We start from the raw sequence: 17,383 nt of genomic DNA on the forward strand, positions 1-17,383 counted from the left end.
GAATGTGGAGAACGAGAATCTCTGAAGAGGAAGAAGAATAAGAAGAAATCTGAGAAATAAATCTTTGAAATTGGAGAATGTGTTCATTAAAAAAATTTCAAATTAACAACAGCTAAAATTCAATATATTTCAGAAATTAATATTAAATTAGTCAAACATTTATTATAAAGAGATTCACTATTATACCCAATTTAGGAGCCTAAATTATAAAAATACCCTATATGAAATGGACTTTAGAAACACACTCAAAACTCATTTACTACATGATAAAGAAGCTTCTAACTTCTTATAAATTACAAAACTGTCATCGATTTATTAAAACAAGCTCAACCCCAAAACCTCATAAAAAAAATCCAAAACATTCAATAGGGCATCAAAGTAATTTAATAACCAAGATTAAATTCAATAGGGCTAGCTAACATTTTATGATTTTTTTTTTGTTTGTTTATAGAAATTAAACGGTGTAGAGTTTATATATCTCTTTAATACTAAGAATGAGTATATGACTAAATATCAAAATTAAAGTCAACAGGGCAGGATGTCACTTTTATTTGAATGTGAATGTGGAGAACTGAGAAAGAAATCAATGAAATTGGAGGATGTGTTCATTAAAAAAATTTCAAATTAACAACAGCTAAACTTTGATAAAATGCAGAAATTAATATTCAATTAGTCAAACATTCATTATATGCATGTTTGTTTCTGATCAATGACCAATTAGGACTGCCGTCTTTCTTCTTATTAATCGGCCAAATTAAGTATTTGAGTAGTTGGTTTACCTGGTTCCAGTCCAACTTAGAAGTCCAAAACAACTAGTCAAAGGTGGTGCTTGGCCGGCTATGATTTAAACTTTCTACTCCATAAATTCTAGTCTCTGTTTTCCGCCCACATGTTTTCCCATTCCAAATATTTTCCAAAAGTTCAAATGCTTTATATAAATTCAAAATACGATCCTATATTTTTCTAACCTAATTTTGCCTAAAAGTTTTCATTATTATTACTGGCCAACTTTCTTTAAATGCTTAAATGTCAAAATGGTGTTTTACTCACTTATCAATTCAGTCTCGTGTTTTCAATTTGGTCGATTTAGTTTTTGTGTTTTACTCACTTGGTCAATCTTGTTGGTTCCGTTAAATTACTATTAAAAAATTCATAAATATTATTCAAACTAATAAAAACTCTTTAATTATTTATAATTAAAAAAACCAGAAAATCTCAATTTAAAAATGGAAAACATTTTGAACAACAAAACAGTTGACTGATTAAATCGAAAATGTATAAATAAATAAATAAAAATCCGAAAAACAACCCAGGCCCAGCTATGAGGTGGGAAATGGAAGATGTACAGTGGGAAGGAGGGATTGATGAGAGAGAGAGAGAGAGAATCGGGTAGTGGATTGGATTGCTCCTGGTAGTTTGGGCAGTGGCTGTTGCTGAGAGAAGAAGAGTTATTTTTATTAATTCGCTATTGTAAACTGAACTTAAATTTTTAGAACAATTAAAATTTTTATTTATTAATTTTTAAAACTTTAATGAATTGTTTTGACGATAATGTAACCGATTGGACAAAATTGGCTAACGGAATAAAACGCAAGAACTAAATCAGCCAAATTAAAAACACGGAGGGTAAAACATAAGGATCATTTCTACATTTAAGCCTTCTTTAAAACAATCATTTACTTTGAAGTAGGTGGAGTTTAGATCAGAAGAAGATCGTTCCTTAGAATCCTAGCACATGGTAATGTTTTATTGCTCTTGATTGATTCTTCCAAAATGTAATCAGAAAATCATATTGCAAATAGTTTTCATATGCATAATAAACCCATTTCATATAATTCTTCCAAAGCTAACATGCTATTGTCTTAGAAAGTTGAAACCGAAAGGTTAAAGCTTTAAGATTCATTTGTCATTTTCAGAGTACTTATTTTGTGCACATCTTTGTTTGTTTCTGATGGACTATATTAGTATATTCTACAAGGACCTAAACCAAACATTTTCCATATAAAAATAACGTCTGTCAAACCAAACAACTAGGCAAGAAATCCAAATCACACGATTCCACTAGCTATACCTTCAACCTCATAAGTTCATAGATGGGATCGCATGTAAGACTAGGTTGGATCAAAATGAAAGAGTCCGTTTTTTATAAAGACGATCGTACAACTATGTAGTCCGAACTCTCGAGTATAAGAATTTCTCTTTATATTAGACGAAAATAAATAAAAATATTTTATGTTACCAAACTGTAAGTTTCATATTCATATCATAATTTGGATTCATTTTAAGGGGTCTAAAAAGAGAAACATCTATGGTAGACCAAGCACCCAAAATTTGTATAGGACCCGTTGAAGAAAGTGGAAAAGATGGCTGAACAGACGCAAACCTATAAGCCAAATTGGCAATTTGATTTATTAAAGCTAATAAAAATTGATGCCAAAGGGGAGGAGAGAGAGCAAAATGTCCTAATCGACTAAAGAAAGAGTTGTCATGTTGGCACGCCTAGATGGGCGGTTTGGTCGGTCGCCTATGGCCGCCACTCTCAGACCAAAAAGCCACCATTTTTTTTTCCTGCATGGCAATGACCAATTAAACCTCATTTATGTCTTATTTCTCACAACTAGCATTCTTGGGATTCAAAAATTCACTTGATCAAAAGAAAAAGGAGAGATAGTGAGAAATTGTTGTAGCAATTTCATGTTACGCATTTACAATGCAAATGCATCAGTTGAGAATGTAGTTGATAAGTCTCGAGTAAAGAGTTTGTAATTCAAAGTAGTTAATAACATTTACTTATGCACTAAATAATGTACCAAACTCTATCTAGTTATGCACTAAATAATGTACCAAACTCTATCTAGGAGCCTAATATGCATAAGATAGAAACAAAAAAATCAAAAATCGAGACTAATCGATATGACGAAATGAGATGATGAAAGATATAGAAAGTTGGGTCGATTCCTACTAATGTACTAGATATATAAATTACCCTGCTCTAACTGAAATCTAGAAGCCTAATATACATAAGACCCTATTGTATTGAAATTATCACACAATATATTTCTCTATTTAAATCTCAATTTCAAATTCCTAAGCCTAATATTCTGTATCGACAAACAATGGATTTTCAAATCAATAGGTTTCAAATCTAGAGATTTGAAATAGATGAAGAAAAAAAATTCCAGCAGATTTGAAAATCCAAAATATATATTTAATTCTCTTAAAAATCCAAAATATGCCAACAAAAACAAGAAGAAAATAAAATGAAAATCCATATAGATTTTTTTCACCATAATATTGTGTCTTTGGTTGGCATTGTAATTAAAATGAAATCGGAAGGCAAGAGTTGCGAATACAGCAAAGTTGCTACTGTCTGATTGCCCAATAGGCGGCCCTACCTTGGCACTACGGTGGACCCCACTGCCTCCTCATTCATATTTATATACTTGGAATCTCTCTCTCTCTCTCTCTCTCACTCTTTCTCTCTATAGGCTATAGCTCCTCCTCTGCCTTTTCGTCACCAGCTCAGCTCCTAATCACTACCATTTTTCGTTTTCGTGTTTCGAAAAAACAATAAAAACGCTTCACAGAAATCTGAGGGAAAAACCAATCAGCTTTTATCAGGCAAGCGATCGATCTTTACTTATGCTCTGTCTTTTCTATTTGTATGTATGCATGCTCTGTTTTTCTAACTTGGTTTTCATTCTTTGAATTTGAACTGTTTTCTGTTCCTCTGTGTTTCATGCTTTACTGAATGACCCACTGTTCTGTTTCTGCTTTTTCTCTTTTTTTTTATACATGGTTATGTGATCAAGCATCAAGCTGTGATCTTTCTGTGATAATGTTATCTGCCATCTGGGTTTTATTTAAATGTGGTTGAAAATTGAGAATTTGTGATTTTGGATGACCAATTCATATGAGAAATTCATGTGTTTCTGATATCAAAGTTTGAGTTTGAACTCTCTGGACAAAACCCATTTCAATGATCATAATTCTTTCACCTTCCACTTGCTGGTTTGCTGATCTTTGGTCATTTTCTACTTCGTCTTCATTTGTTCTAATTTACTGTTTTTGAAGGCTTTGAAACAATCCCATCCCATCACTTTGATCACAATTTTTTCACCTTCATTCCATTTGCTGATCTTTTGGTCTTTGATCATTTTTTTTCTGTGTTTCATCTTCTTTCTGTTTTCACTTGATGATCATTGATGATCAGTGAAATGAAAGCTGAAGGAAGTTCATCTGTGATGCAAATCTTGAACTAGAGAGTCAGAGCCAACAAACCCAGTTGGGTTATTCTTTTGGTTTGACCAGTCTATATGGTTTTGAGATCTTTGTAGAACCAGAATTCAATCTCTAGATAAAATATTTCCGTTTTATTTATTTATGTATTTGTTTATTTGCTCGGGCGTGTTAGGTGGAAGAGATTTTATTCGTCAAAAGCTGTTTAGATCGCAATTTAAGATTAATAAAGCACGAATTTATTGGTAATTTAATATATTTGAGGTTTTGTTTACTTGGATTCCAGCACTTAATTCATTTTTTATTTATTTTTTATTTTAGTAAAAGTTTTTTTTTTGTTTGTTTAAATATATGAAATGTTAATGAATTAGTAACTGCAAAAATAAGATGCTATGCATATTGTTTATATCAAAGTTGATCTTAATGATTAACCTTAATTAGTGGCCTTATTTTTCTGCATTTGTCAATTGAATGATAATTGATGTGCCCCTTTTATGTTTGTCTTTGTGTCTAATTATGGAGCCAAAGATGGCGATGAAGGCTCTGTCAAAAATCTAAAATAGGGAAAAGAAACTTAAGAAAGAAAATGATGGCAAAGCTACCTGTCCAAGCACCTTTAACTTTGAAAGAATCTTTTTATTTTATAATTTTCCTCTTTTTTTTCTTTCTTTTTGATTATAAACTTAGAAATGAACTGTCAATGGAGTCTAGCCCAGTAGAAAAAGGGCTTTGATTTGCATACCAGTGGTCTCGAGTTCGAACCCCTATGACAACTTTCGTAGTGTGTTTGGGTGAAAAACCTCATTCCCCTCCCCTGGTAACTTAGACTATCGCTTGTATTAAAATAAAAATAAAAAACTTAGAAAGGAACTTAAGAAAGATGGGGTCTTGTGATTTGTACAATCAAATAAAAATTGAAGGATGGACTGCCCATCTTAGTTGTAGGCTCCACCCACTACGCTTCGCTTTTTGTGTATTAGCAACCAATGGTCCAGATGTCACTATAGATTCAAAGATGTAGCTTTTTTTTTTTTCTCTTATTTTTTTTCCCAATTTTTAAGCCATGAAAATGATGCAACCTCTGTATTAAAAATGAAATTCTTAGAAGATGGGGTTGAAAGCCCTTGTCTTTGTGTGTAACAACTTAGCTTGAATGAGGAATTTTGGGGCCTACAGACTGTATGGTTCCACATGAAATCATCACATGATTGATCATCATCACTAGTTAAGTGACAAATATGGCAGGCAGTCAGCAGGTGATTTTGAATCCATAAAATTCTAATTCTTCAAAGAATGTGATCAACCCTAATTTACAATTAAATTAAGATTTTTCTCTGTGATTTTAATAATCTAATCTCCAATTGATTTGAAAAAAACAAACAAATGTTTTTATTATCTAATAATTTATTTTTTCTTGGCCAGTAGAAATCTAGAAATAATTGCATTAACATAAATGAAAGAATAAAAATCTGGGCCATGATACCGATGGGCCACCACAATGATTTATGGTGGGTACCCACTTTGGGTGCCACGTCGGGTGGGTTGTCTTTGTCCGGCACACAATTTGCTTGCTTATACCCACAGCTAATCCGGAATGGAATTACAGAATTACCCTCGAAGCTTAACTTCCTTTTTAAGAAATGTCTTTGTCATCTCATCTCATGTGTCTATTTTTCTTTTCACATTTTGTTGTTGCAAAGGCTTGACGTAAAACAATTTTCCAAGAAAAAGGAAGTCTAGTTATTAAGATGATTCTTTCTTTTTTTCTTTCCTTTTTTGAGAAGTCTGCATTATTGTAATAAGTTGATAACATAATAAAGTGGATGATGAAGTTTTTTGTAAATCACAGAGACGTAAGTGGAGTAGGTCAAAATTAGGTGCAATATGGAAGAAACACAAGTGAGTTCAGAAATCCCAGTGAAGACTTTTGAGGATGCCAAAACAACAAATGCCGAAGCAATCAAGGTAGCTGCAATATTTTGTTCTGTAATTTAAACCCTTCTATTTGCTTATATTTTCAGACATTGATTAATCTGCAATCATTCACGTTAAGTCCTTCATGGGATCATTTGAATTTGTAAACTTTTTAAAATAGATGTTGAAGGTTGATTACGGTGGTTGTAATGCAGGAATCGAATGGGGACTTGCTACCAGTAGAACATGAAGGAAAGAAAGAAGAAGAGGAAGCAACTTTTGATGGAGAGTTCATAAAAGTTGAGAGGGAATCACTAGATGTGAAGGATGGTTCTCATCATGCTGCTGAACCAGCATTGGTGGAGGACAAGCCATCGGTTATTGAGAGAAGCTCAAGCAATTCAAGCAGAGAATTGCTGGAAGCCCGGGAGAAGGTGAGTGACCTTGAGCTTGAAATTGAAAGGTTGGCTGGTGTGTTGAAACATTCGGAATCAGAGAATTCTGAGCTGAAGAATGAGGTCTTGCTTACAAAAGAGAAGCTGGAAGAAAGTGGAAAGAAGTATGAAGAGCTTGAACTCAGTCATAAGAAATTGCAAGAGCAAATTGATGAAGCTGAGGAGAAATACAGTTCACAGCTCAATGTTTTGCAAGAGACGTTGCAAGCTCAGGAAGAAAAGCACAAGGATCTGGTCGGGGTGAAGGAAGCATTTGATGGTCTCAGCCTTGAGCTTGAAAGCTCAAGAAAGAGGTTGCAGGAACTGGAGCAAGAGCTTCAGAGTTCTGCCGGTGAGGCACAAAGGTTTGAGGAGCTGCACAAGCAAAGTGGTTCGCATGCTGAAACCGAGACAAAGAAGGCCTTGGAGTTTGAGAAACTGCTTGAAGTGGCAAAATTGAGTGCAAAAGAGATGGAAGATCAGATGACTTGCATACAAGAAGAACTCAAGGGCTTGTATGAAAAGATTGCTGAGGATGAAAAAGTCAAAGAAGCACTCAACTCTACTGCTGCTGAGCTTTCTGCTGTCCAAGAAGAGCTTGCTCTATCAAAGTCCCAAGGTGTGGATTTGGAGCAGAACCTCTCTGCCAAGGAAGCTCTTATAAATGAACTGACTGAAGAATTGGGCCTGAAAAAGGCCTCAGAATCTCAAGTCAAGGAAGATATTTCCGCTCTCGAAAATCTGTTTGTGTCGACTAAAGAAGATCTTGATGCCAAGGTTTCTGAATTGGAAGAAATCAAGTTGAAGCTGCAGGAGGAATTGAGCGCCAAGGAATTGGTTGAAGCTGCACAAAAAACTCACGAGGAAGAGTCCTTAGTTTTACAGGAGAAATTGGCAATAGTAACCAAAGAAAAAGAAGCTCTGGAAGCAGCTGTGGCAGATCTCACTGGTAATGTACAGCTGACGAAGGATTTGTGCAGTGATCTTGAAGAAAAATTGAAGCTTTCAGAAGAGAATTTTGGCAAAACAGATGCTCTTTTGTCCCAAGCTTTGTCAAACAATGCAGAGCTTGAACAGAAGTTGAAGTCACTGGAAGAGCTCCATAATGAAGCAGGAGCTTCTTTTGCAACTGCCACTCAAAAGAATCTTGAGCTTGAGGGTATTATTCAATCTTCAAATGCAGCAGCAGAAGAGGCAAAATTGCAACTGAGAGAGCTTGAGACTCGCTTTATAGCAGCAGAACAAAAGAATGCAGAGCTTGAGCAACAGGTAAATGTGGTAGAGCTGAACAGAGGAATTGCTGAAGGTGATCTGGAAGAACTCTCCGAAAAATTATCTGCACTCAGTACTACATTGGCTGAGGTTGAGGAAGAAAAGAAACAGTTGAATGGTCAGGTGCAAGAGTACCAGGAGAAGATAAGCCAGCTGCAATCTTCCTTAGACCAGTCATCTTTGCAGAATTCAGAGCTTCAGGAGGAATTGAAGATTGCCACAGAGAAATGTGCTGAACATGAGGGCCGGGCCAGTACACACCATCAGCGAAGCTTGGAACTTGAAGATTTATTCCAACAATCTCATACCAAAGTGGAGGACACTGGTAAAAAGGTGAGTGAGCTGGAGTTGTTACTTGAAACAGAGAAGTTCGGAATCCAAGAACTTGAGGAACAAATAAGTGCATTGGAAAAGAAATGTCTGGATGCAGAAGCAGATTCAAAGAATTACTCCAACAAGATATCTGAACTTTCTTCTGAACTTGAGGCATTCCAAGCAAGAACATCTAGCCTTGAAGTTGCACTGCAAGCGGCCAATGAAAAGGAAAGGGAGTTAACAGAATCCTTGAATGTTGCTACAGAAGAGAAGAAAAGGTTAGAGGATGCATCAAACAATTCCAGTGAGAAGCTTTCTGAAGCAGAAAATCTGTTGGAAGTCTTGAGGAGTGAATTGAATCTAACTCAAGGGAAATTGGAAAACATTGAAAATGATCTCAAGGAGGCTGGAATCAGAGAAGGCGAGGTCGTAGTGAAACTCAAGTCTGCCGAGGAGCAACTGGAGCAGCAAGGCAAAGTAATAGAGCAAACAACATCCAGAAACTCAGAACTTGAAGCGCTACATGAATCCCTAGTAAGGGATTCAGAGATCAAACTCCAGGAAGCAATAGGAAGCTTCACTAACAGGGATGCCGAGGCAAATTCTCTGCTTGAGAAACTGAAGATTCTTGAAGATCAGGTGAAGGTTTATGAAGAGCAGGTTGCCGAAGCAGCAGAAAAATATGCATCATTGAAAGAAGAACTGGATAACAGCTTGACCAAATTGGCTTCTTCGGAAAGTACTAATGAAGAACTCAGTAAACAGATCTTGGAAGCAGAAAACAGAGCTTCTCAGTCCCTCTCAGAAAACGAACTGTTAGTTGACACAAATGTTCAGCTGAAAAGCAAGATTGATGAACTACAGGAATTTTTGAACTCTGCTCTATCTGAAAAAGAAGCCACTACAAAAGAGCTTGTTTCCCATAAGAGCACAGTTGAAGAATTAACAGATCAGCACTCAAGGGCCTGTGACCTTCATTTGTCTGCTGAATCCCGCGTTGTGGAAGCCGAAACCAAGTTGCAAGAAGCAATTCAGAGATTCAGTCAAAGAGATTTGGAAGCTAAAGACTTGCTTGAGAAGCTAGATGCTCTAGAAGGCCAAATAAAATTGTATGAAGACCAGGCTCAAGAAACATCTTCAGTTTCTGAAACCAGAAAAGCAGAGCTGGAAGAGACTCTCTTGAAGCTGAAGCATCTGGAGAGTATTGTTGAGGAACTGCAAACCAAGTTAGCTCACTTTGAAGAAGAGAGCAGAAAACTGGCTGAGGCAAACATAAAACTTACAGAGGAAGTGTCCATATATGAGTCCAAACTGAGTGATGCAGAAGCAAAAAATTCTACTGCCCTTGCTGAGAAGGAAGAGACAGTTGAACAACTTCAGGCTTCAAAAAAGACTATAGAAGATTTAACGGAGCAGCTTTCTTCGGAAGGGCAGAAACTACAATCTCAGGTGTGAACCAAACTTTTTGTGATTATTATGCTGATATTATATGATGCTTTCCTGTTCCCATATATGCTCTATAACTACGTATTTTTGCTACAGATATCTTCAGTTATGGATGAGAACAGCCTGCTTAATGAATTGAATCAAAATATTAAGAAGGAACTCCAGCAAGTGATATCCCAGCTCGAAGAACAACTCAAGGAGCACGAAGCAGGAGAAGATGCCTTAAAATCTGAGGTTGAAAATCTCAAGGCTGAGGTTGCTGAGAAATCTTTGTTAGAGAAGTCTCTCAAGGAGCTTGAAGAGCAATTGGTGAAAACTGAAGCTCAACTAAAACAAGAGGTAGAACATTATCAGTTTTAATAAAAAGGAAATCTAGAGAATAAGCTCTTATTCTGCAATCTTTAATTTTTCTTTTTCTGCATGGCGGGTGGGGGTGGTGGAGGAAAGGGGTGCATTCATCTTTTAAGGATTTTTTCTGACTCAGACAATGAACTGTAGGTTGAAAGCGTTAAGTCAGCTGCTGCTGAAAGAGAGGCAGAGTTGACTTCAAAATTGGAGGATCACGCACATAAAGTCCATGACAGAGATTTATTAAATGAACAAGTTGAAAAACTTCAGAGCGAGATACATATTGCTCAGGCCACTGTTGCTGAAAAGGCAAGGCACCAGTATTATTTAAGATTTCTTTTACTTCAACTGTATGACGGTGAATATGTTCAAAGTTAAGAACTGTGGACTGTTCATATCAATAGTAGCATTATGCATTTCTAAATTGCAGACTTTTAATATTAACGTTTTGTAAATGATCCATGTTTTAATTCCCTACTCAACAGAAAGAAGCAGATTCTCAAAAGGACCTGGAACGAGAGGCATCATTGAAGCATTCTCTTGAAGAACTTGAAGCTAAGAATAAAGAAATCACTCTTCTAGAGAAGCAAGTCAAAGACCTTGAGCAAAAATTGCAGCTAGCCGATGCCAAATTAACAGAAAGGGTTTGTCTATACCATTTTCCCAACTCACTTTATATATACTACTACGGTACAAAATGCAAACACATAACACACAAATTATGCATGCTGTACGCTTGTTCGAAAGTAGCTGTCAAATTTTTAGGACTTAACTGTCCTAAAAAACTTGTGGGAAATGAAGACGTCAAACCATACTAAAAGGATTTCAACTTACTAGAATCATGAAGCTAATTATTCCAGCAAACAATTGTTTAAAAGATATGTTTAAATCATGTTGCAGGGTGATGCCAATGTAGCCGGATTGGAAGTGAAATCTAGGGACATTGGATCAACCATTTCAACTCCATCAAAGAGGAAGAGTAAGAAAAAGTCAGAGGCAGCACTTGCTCAAACTTCATCATCTTCAGAGATCCATACTCATACTGCTGAGGCTTCCCCTCTGATGAGCATTAAGTTCATTGTGGGAGTGGCTGTGGTATCTGCCATCATTGGCATCATTCTCGGTAAACGATACTAGATTTGCTACTGTGGTTTTTGGTTTCGCCCCTCAGGTGTTGGTGATATTATTTTTCTTTAATTGTTTCGGTTGGTATAAATTATGCACAGAAGATTGAAGGCTTGGTTTTTGTGCTTTCAAGCTTAGTTTTTGAGGTTGTTGGTCAGGGAATTTATTTTAATGCCTATCCCCTTGCCTGTTTGCAAAGCAAAACATAGTTGAATCATGTATTATTCAAGTTTGTATTTAGTTTTTGGATTGGGTTGCAGATGCTTTCACAAATATTTACAGCTGCTACATGCGTGTCTGAAAACTTGTATGTTTACAGCTTGTTCTCTTTATGAGTTTATTGATAGGCTGTAAGGCCGATATTTGGCACATCCCCCATCCAAAAATCGGTGTGTGCAAAGCTGTGTTGTGAGTTGGGGTCGAGGAGCCTCTACAAAAACATATTTCTCCTGATGAAACAAAAAGAAAAAAAATTCCGGGGCCAAAGAGAAAAAGAAAGTAAAAATAAGCTCAAGTAAAGGTAAATATAAAATGACAAGTAAACGTTATGTGAATTGCCTTGACTTGAAATAATTTTATCTGGAAGAAAACGCCAACAGTAACTCTTACAGAGGAGGAGAGGGAGAACTCTCCATAGTGAGAGTTATTGTTGGCGTTTCCTTCCAGTAATAATTGTTATCACTTGGCGGAGCCAATTAAGGCCCACAAGGGTCACTTGACCCTTCTCAACATTTTGAAAATATTATATTTCTCTATGTTATCCAAATCTAAAGACAATAGTCACCTGACAAGTAAACGTTTTCTATCTAAATGCCTAACTGTGTTTTCAAACAACACAAAACTAATTTTATTGCTGCAAGTAATAATCCGTCTCAAAACTAAAATTTCACAAATCATCATGAACTGATGGTTAGTTTCATTTATAAGCACGTTGATATTGAATTAATTCAGAGAAAATTTGAAGGTATAACAAAATGTTATACGCAGCTTTGGCACTTTTCATTTTGTGAATCACGTGCAAATTATAAATATGATTACATTTACATGGGCATATCTGAAAGTACAGCATTCTAGGTTGTTAGTTGCAAAACCCTATTTTTCTACCATGAAAGCTATCTACATGTAATTGTCTGCTGCAGGAACTTGCTGAACCAATCCACATCTGTGGAGGCTGAGCCATGATGTACTTTTTTTTTCTTAGCATTAGCAATAGCATCTTGGGGTTCCACCACCTCTGCAGTAATGCCATGAAAAGAATATTATCTTTCGGAACCAAGCAGTATTTCTGGACATACTACTTTGTTACAGTACCTTGCTCGTCTAGGTACTTGAAGAAAGTGAAGGAGGGACTATAGTGGACTCAAAAAATGATTTGTGTCATTGCATTCCGTCATACTGGCTTACAACATCGTGTTCAACATTCCCCTTTAACCACTTTCAATTCGATAAAGATCTCGTCGTCATCAAACCCTGTACATCAACCGACATTCTAGTTCAACTCAAGACGAAAAAATAAATTAATATTCATAATTCATAATCCATACAAACTTAGTTACCTGAACCCAAACCTTCAGCTTCATCAACTGAAAGTTCTAAAAGCCTTGTGTTACCAGAGGGGGGATCAAGTGACATCCAATCAGGATTTTCATTGTCTTCTAGGGGCATTTCCGTCTCTGTCACCCAGTCTTCAACAATGCTATTGCGGTCAAATGATATAGGACCCACATCTTCCTGTTCTTTGTGCTTGTGAACCCTAGAAGAAAGCAATTAGCGAAAGAGCTATTTTCTTTTACCGAAGAACATTTGGAAAATACCAATATACAGAACCTATTGTTTCTACTTACTTTTGTTTTAGTTTCAGATTGTATTGAACAAAAACAAGATCACTAAGCCGTTGACATTCTAAGCTGTTCCTTGTCTTGTGCAACTGTTCAAAAGGAATTTGATTCTCCTGACCTTGAACCATGCTGCAAGTTTGACTGAGAATACGAATTGCCAAGCGTGCAAGGTTTGGGCAACTACTACCATATGTCGACCACCATTCAGCTTAGACAAACAGAACGTTTAAAGAAATCAGCCGAAAGATGCCATAAGATCCAAACTCTATGCAGCACAACTTCAAAAAAGGGGGCTTATACCAAAATCTAATTTAACACCAGAATGACTGACACAGGCAATAGTCTGGGCACTTTTTTTTAGCATTTTATCACATTTATCATTCTATTATTTTATTTTATTTTATTTTTAAAGAAGAAGTTAAAATATGGTTTGATCACCTTTCGTCTGTATGTTTAGCCAACTAAATAAAGAAATCCTGTCACCCAAAATAACAATGCACCCTAATGAAAGATCCTCACCAGGAAGTAGATTGTCTCTAGCTCGAACTGCCAAATTCCTCCCCAAATCTCCAACAGCATTTTTGTACAAATTTATCTCTTTGATAACTTCATCTTGGACTTTTATATCAGGAACCAATCTCTCTATGCAGTCAAACATCCTTGATATGATCTCATTATGCAAGTCTCCTTTGACACTATAGAAAAACTTGGGATTAAGGTAAAAACCTGCTGCATGAAGAGGAAGATGCCATAACTTTTTCCACCTGTAATCGATAATATCCCAGTAGACCATGTATTCTTCTCTCTTGACAAGTTCTCTTTTGATTGTTTCTTTTGCTCGATATATTCCTGCAAAAACATATCCCATTGCTGCCCTCTTCTGGCTACCAACAATTCTCAAAACTCGCAAAAGTGGGTTTGTTAAATGTGTGACCAAAATGCATGAAGACCAAAATGAGTGATTGCTTAATATATCTAGCACTGCTGATCCTTCTGGTGTTTTGGAGTAGGGGCAGCTCATCCATTCTTTTGAAGTAACCATAGACTGCAAATTAAATTTAAGGTCAGCCATTTGCTTCAATGTAGTAAAGTTTGTAGCAAACCTAGTTACACCCAGCCTCACAATGTCATTCCCAAATGTATACCTTCTCATCATATTCAAAATGACAACATGTTTGTAGATAAATCTTGTAACAGATCTAGCCTGTTCAATTACAGAATTTATCCACTCAACTTTTCCAAAATCCTCAAGGATCAAATCTATGGAAGTGGCGGCACAGGGAGACCAGTACAGGGTAGGGAATGTATCCATCAACCTCTTCCCAGCAACAGCAAATTGCTCTTCGGTATTTGTAATGACTTGCAAAACATGCACAACTCCAACTTCTTCCACCACTTCCTTAAGAAACTCGAATAAAGCATCTGGGGAAAAAATAAAGTAGGAAGCATCCACAGATTTCAGATAGATTGTTCCTTCAGGGCATTGCACTGCAAAATTTAGCAAAGTTTTACCCTTTTCAGAACTCCATTGGTTGACTAGAAGGGAACAACCAGTCCTTGCCCAAGTTTCCATGTGTTGATGAATATCACTCTTCACCTCTCCAACTGCATTCTTCAATATCCAACCCCGAAGGTCATCATATGAAGGTGCTATAGTCCGCTTTCCCCCAGAGGCAATAGCATCAATCATTGGCTGGAAATAAACCGAGTTCTTCACCACATCCAGGGGAGCCTGAATTTCATATAAAAACCGCCCAATTGCCATATGAATTTGTTGATTGCCGACCTCTTTCACTTCATAATTATTGTCGACAGTTCCAGCATTGGCAGCCTCCACAGCACTTTCACCTCTCACCCTCTTCCTTGCACTCACATTTGTATTACTTAAGCCAACCTCTTCTTCATTTTCCAACCAATATGAGTTGGGAAAACCAGTTGATCTCCCTTGGGTGTCTTCAGAAAAAGCACTACCTACTGCAATAGGGATAGGAGCTGAAACATTACTCAATTTCGTAACGCCATCAACAGAACCAGAACCAGTATCTGCAGAAGAAGTTCCACCCCTCCACCTCACTCTTCTATCCACACTCATTCCAGCATCTTCTTCTTGATTCACTGAAAAATTCAATTTGGGCACTCCAGCTGATCTATGCATTGCAGCATTACTCCTATAAGAATTGTCTACTTCAAGGGGTACATTAGTCAGATTACCACCCAACCCAACTCCATTACCACTTATTCCAACATCTTCTTCTTGATTCACAAGCGAATTCGAATCGGGTCCTACCATCAATTTGCACTCCCCATTTTCAGCAAATGAATTGTCTAATTCACTAGGACTGTGATGTGGGTTTGCAACAATTTGACTCTTCCTGTGCCTAAACGCTGCAATCCCATGATCTAAACTCTGTAACATGGAAAGACGAACATCTGGTGGGGTTTGGTCACAAGTAGGGCCATTGCCCTTTCGACCAGCAAGGTGGGATTTAAGCCTGTTAATTCCACCACCCTGAAACACTTTGCCGCAATATATACACTTCTTAAGCTCAGCCTTAACTCCATTGGGCTGGTCTTTGATGAAAAGTTGGCAGTGTTTCCATGCTGGGTCTTGTTTGTGTGGAGAAACAGCGACGGGTTCAAAACCCTCTAGAGATATCATCCTAACAAACTTTATGATCAATCAATCAATCGCTACCCAGAATGCTTCATGCAATATATAAACTGAGAAATATGTTACATTTGGCAAAAGAAATCGAAAGAGAAGAGGGAGACGATAAACTTACATGTCTTGGTAATTTCTGTCAGTCTTCGGAGGCTTTTGGGAAACAGAGAGGAGAGAGAAAGAGGGCTTTGTGTCTTGTTTTGTTTAGGAGAGAGAGAGAGACCCAAGCGTGCGGGCTTTTGATGGATTTTGGTGTTAACATAGAGGTCCGGTTGTGAAGTTGTGATTTTCATTTTTTTTAAGGGCGTTTCAGAGTAATTAGTAAGTGATAAAATGCATAATTTATTAAAAATACATTTACATATATAAATGTAGGGCTGGCATTTTAGACCAAAGAATCGAAAAACCGCAAATACCAACCAAGATTTTACCACATCTAAACCGACCTATCACGAAAACCGACTGCCACATGCGATTTATAGAACCAACTGCAATATGCAGTTGCGATTGCGATTCCGCATATCCAAATAATGTGGTATACTGCAAACCGCAATATAATTTAATTAATTATTAAAATAAATACTTATAATTATTTAAAATTAACTAAAAGAGGGTAGGACTTCGTCATTTAGATGGATCTTTCTCTCTTCTCTCTTCTTCTTTTCTTCTTCTTTTTCTTTTTATTCTTCCTCACCCTCTCTCTCTCTCTCTCTCTCTCTCTCTACAAAACCAACCCACCAAAGAACAGAAAAAAAAAATTTGAAATATTTCACCACCTCAAGTGAAAAATCTAATTCATTTAAGCTTTTATATTAGTTCTTTTGTTAGCATATGTGTTTCTGTAGTGTGAACTCCACCTCAACTCCAAAGAAAATAAAAAACAAAATAAAAATTAGAAGGTGCATTTGCTAACGCATGGGTTGGGAATCTCTTAATTATATTTAACTTTTCAAACTGACTTTAAAAGCACTAAATTAACACACCAACATGAAATATCATTTATCGAGCCTCCATTAGTATAAAAGGACTGTGACTTCATTGGCTGAAAATGCTTTAGAAGAAGGATCGACTTCCAGTTCATTGAGATCTCTTTCACTAAAAAAACCAGGTTTTTGAGGTTGAGGCAATGACCCTTCACCACTCAACATTACAACTGCAATTGGCATGCTCGGCCTATCTGCTGGGTTACGCTGCACATCTAAAAGATCTACATGATGAAGATAGAGGAGCCTCCGATCAATTCCATTGATAATGTCAAATCTCTTGGGCCAATCTAGCATCATGCTTTTTCTTGCAATTTTCTAGTCTTGTGATTTTTATCTTTCCACTTGTAGGATGAAAGTGAAGTTTTCTTCAAGATCAAAAGAAGAACAAATCTACAGAAATTGGTTGATGCTTTGTGTACCACAGTTCCCTGGATCCTAAATCATTAATAATTTTGTTTGAGAACGACCACATTCATAAGCAAAAGACTGCTGAGGAGGTAAGACTTCATCAAAACCAATGTATATAATGTTACTTATAAAAATAATTTTATTATTGCATAATTGAATTGTTACCTTATTATAGGTGATGCCCCTAAACTTATATATTTATGTTTCTCATTTTCAAATCTTTGTTACTTCATGTGTGCAGCATCAAATGGAAGACGTCTTTTTGCTCTCGGATGGAGGTTCACCTATATTTGAAGGTTATATAGAGAGAGGGCAAGGAGATGGTGGTTGAAGGTATGGAAAACTTTATGCTACGAATATGTGATTGGCTAAATTCAGGGTTCTATACATTGCAGA

General features: G+C 36.6%; 2 protein-coding genes across 4 annotated transcripts; one reads left to right on the forward strand and one right to left on the reverse strand.

Annotated features, from left to right (window-relative positions):
- Positions 1–3,458: 3,458 nt before the first annotated feature.
- Positions 3,459–11,352, forward strand: LOC110768730 (early endosome antigen). Its single transcript, XM_021972570.2, has 7 exons — positions 3,459–3,621; positions 6,089–6,204; positions 6,369–9,623; positions 9,717–9,959; positions 10,119–10,277; positions 10,454–10,612; positions 10,869–11,352. Exons 2-7 carry the CDS (start codon positions 6,124–6,126, stop codon positions 11,103–11,105), a joined length of 4,134 nt encoding a protein of 1,377 aa, XP_021828262.1. The 5' UTR covers positions 3,459–3,621; positions 6,089–6,123; the 3' UTR covers positions 11,106–11,352.
- Positions 11,353–12,003: 651 nt separating this feature from the next.
- On the reverse strand, positions 12,004–15,859 carry LOC110768747 (hAT transposon superfamily). 3 transcript variants are annotated; one of them, XR_002528483.2, is made up of 6 exons: positions 15,715–15,859; positions 13,451–15,591; positions 12,938–13,139; positions 12,650–12,846; positions 12,405–12,563; positions 12,004–12,327 (listed from the first exon to the last, which is right to left on the reverse strand). XR_002528483.2 is itself a non-coding variant. In XM_021972593.2 (5 exons), coding segments are annotated over exons 1-5 (2,598 nt in total). In that variant the 5' UTR covers positions 15,717–15,859; the 3' UTR covers positions 12,004–12,507. The 3 variants fall into 3 exon arrangements, 2 of the variants coding, with proteins under 2 accessions (XP_021828285.1, XP_021828286.1); XM_021972593.2 differs by having other exon boundaries at positions 12,004–12,563; XM_021972594.2 differs by having other exon boundaries at positions 12,004–12,563; positions 13,451–15,599.
- Between the last annotated feature and the right edge of the window lie 1,524 nt (positions 15,860–17,383).

This window comes from Prunus avium, chromosome 3 (genome assembly GCF_965620075.1).
Source record: "Prunus avium chromosome 3, drPruAviu1.hap1.1, whole genome shotgun sequence".
In the NCBI taxonomy this organism is placed as follows: Eukaryota; Viridiplantae; Streptophyta; class Magnoliopsida; order Rosales; family Rosaceae; genus Prunus; species Prunus avium.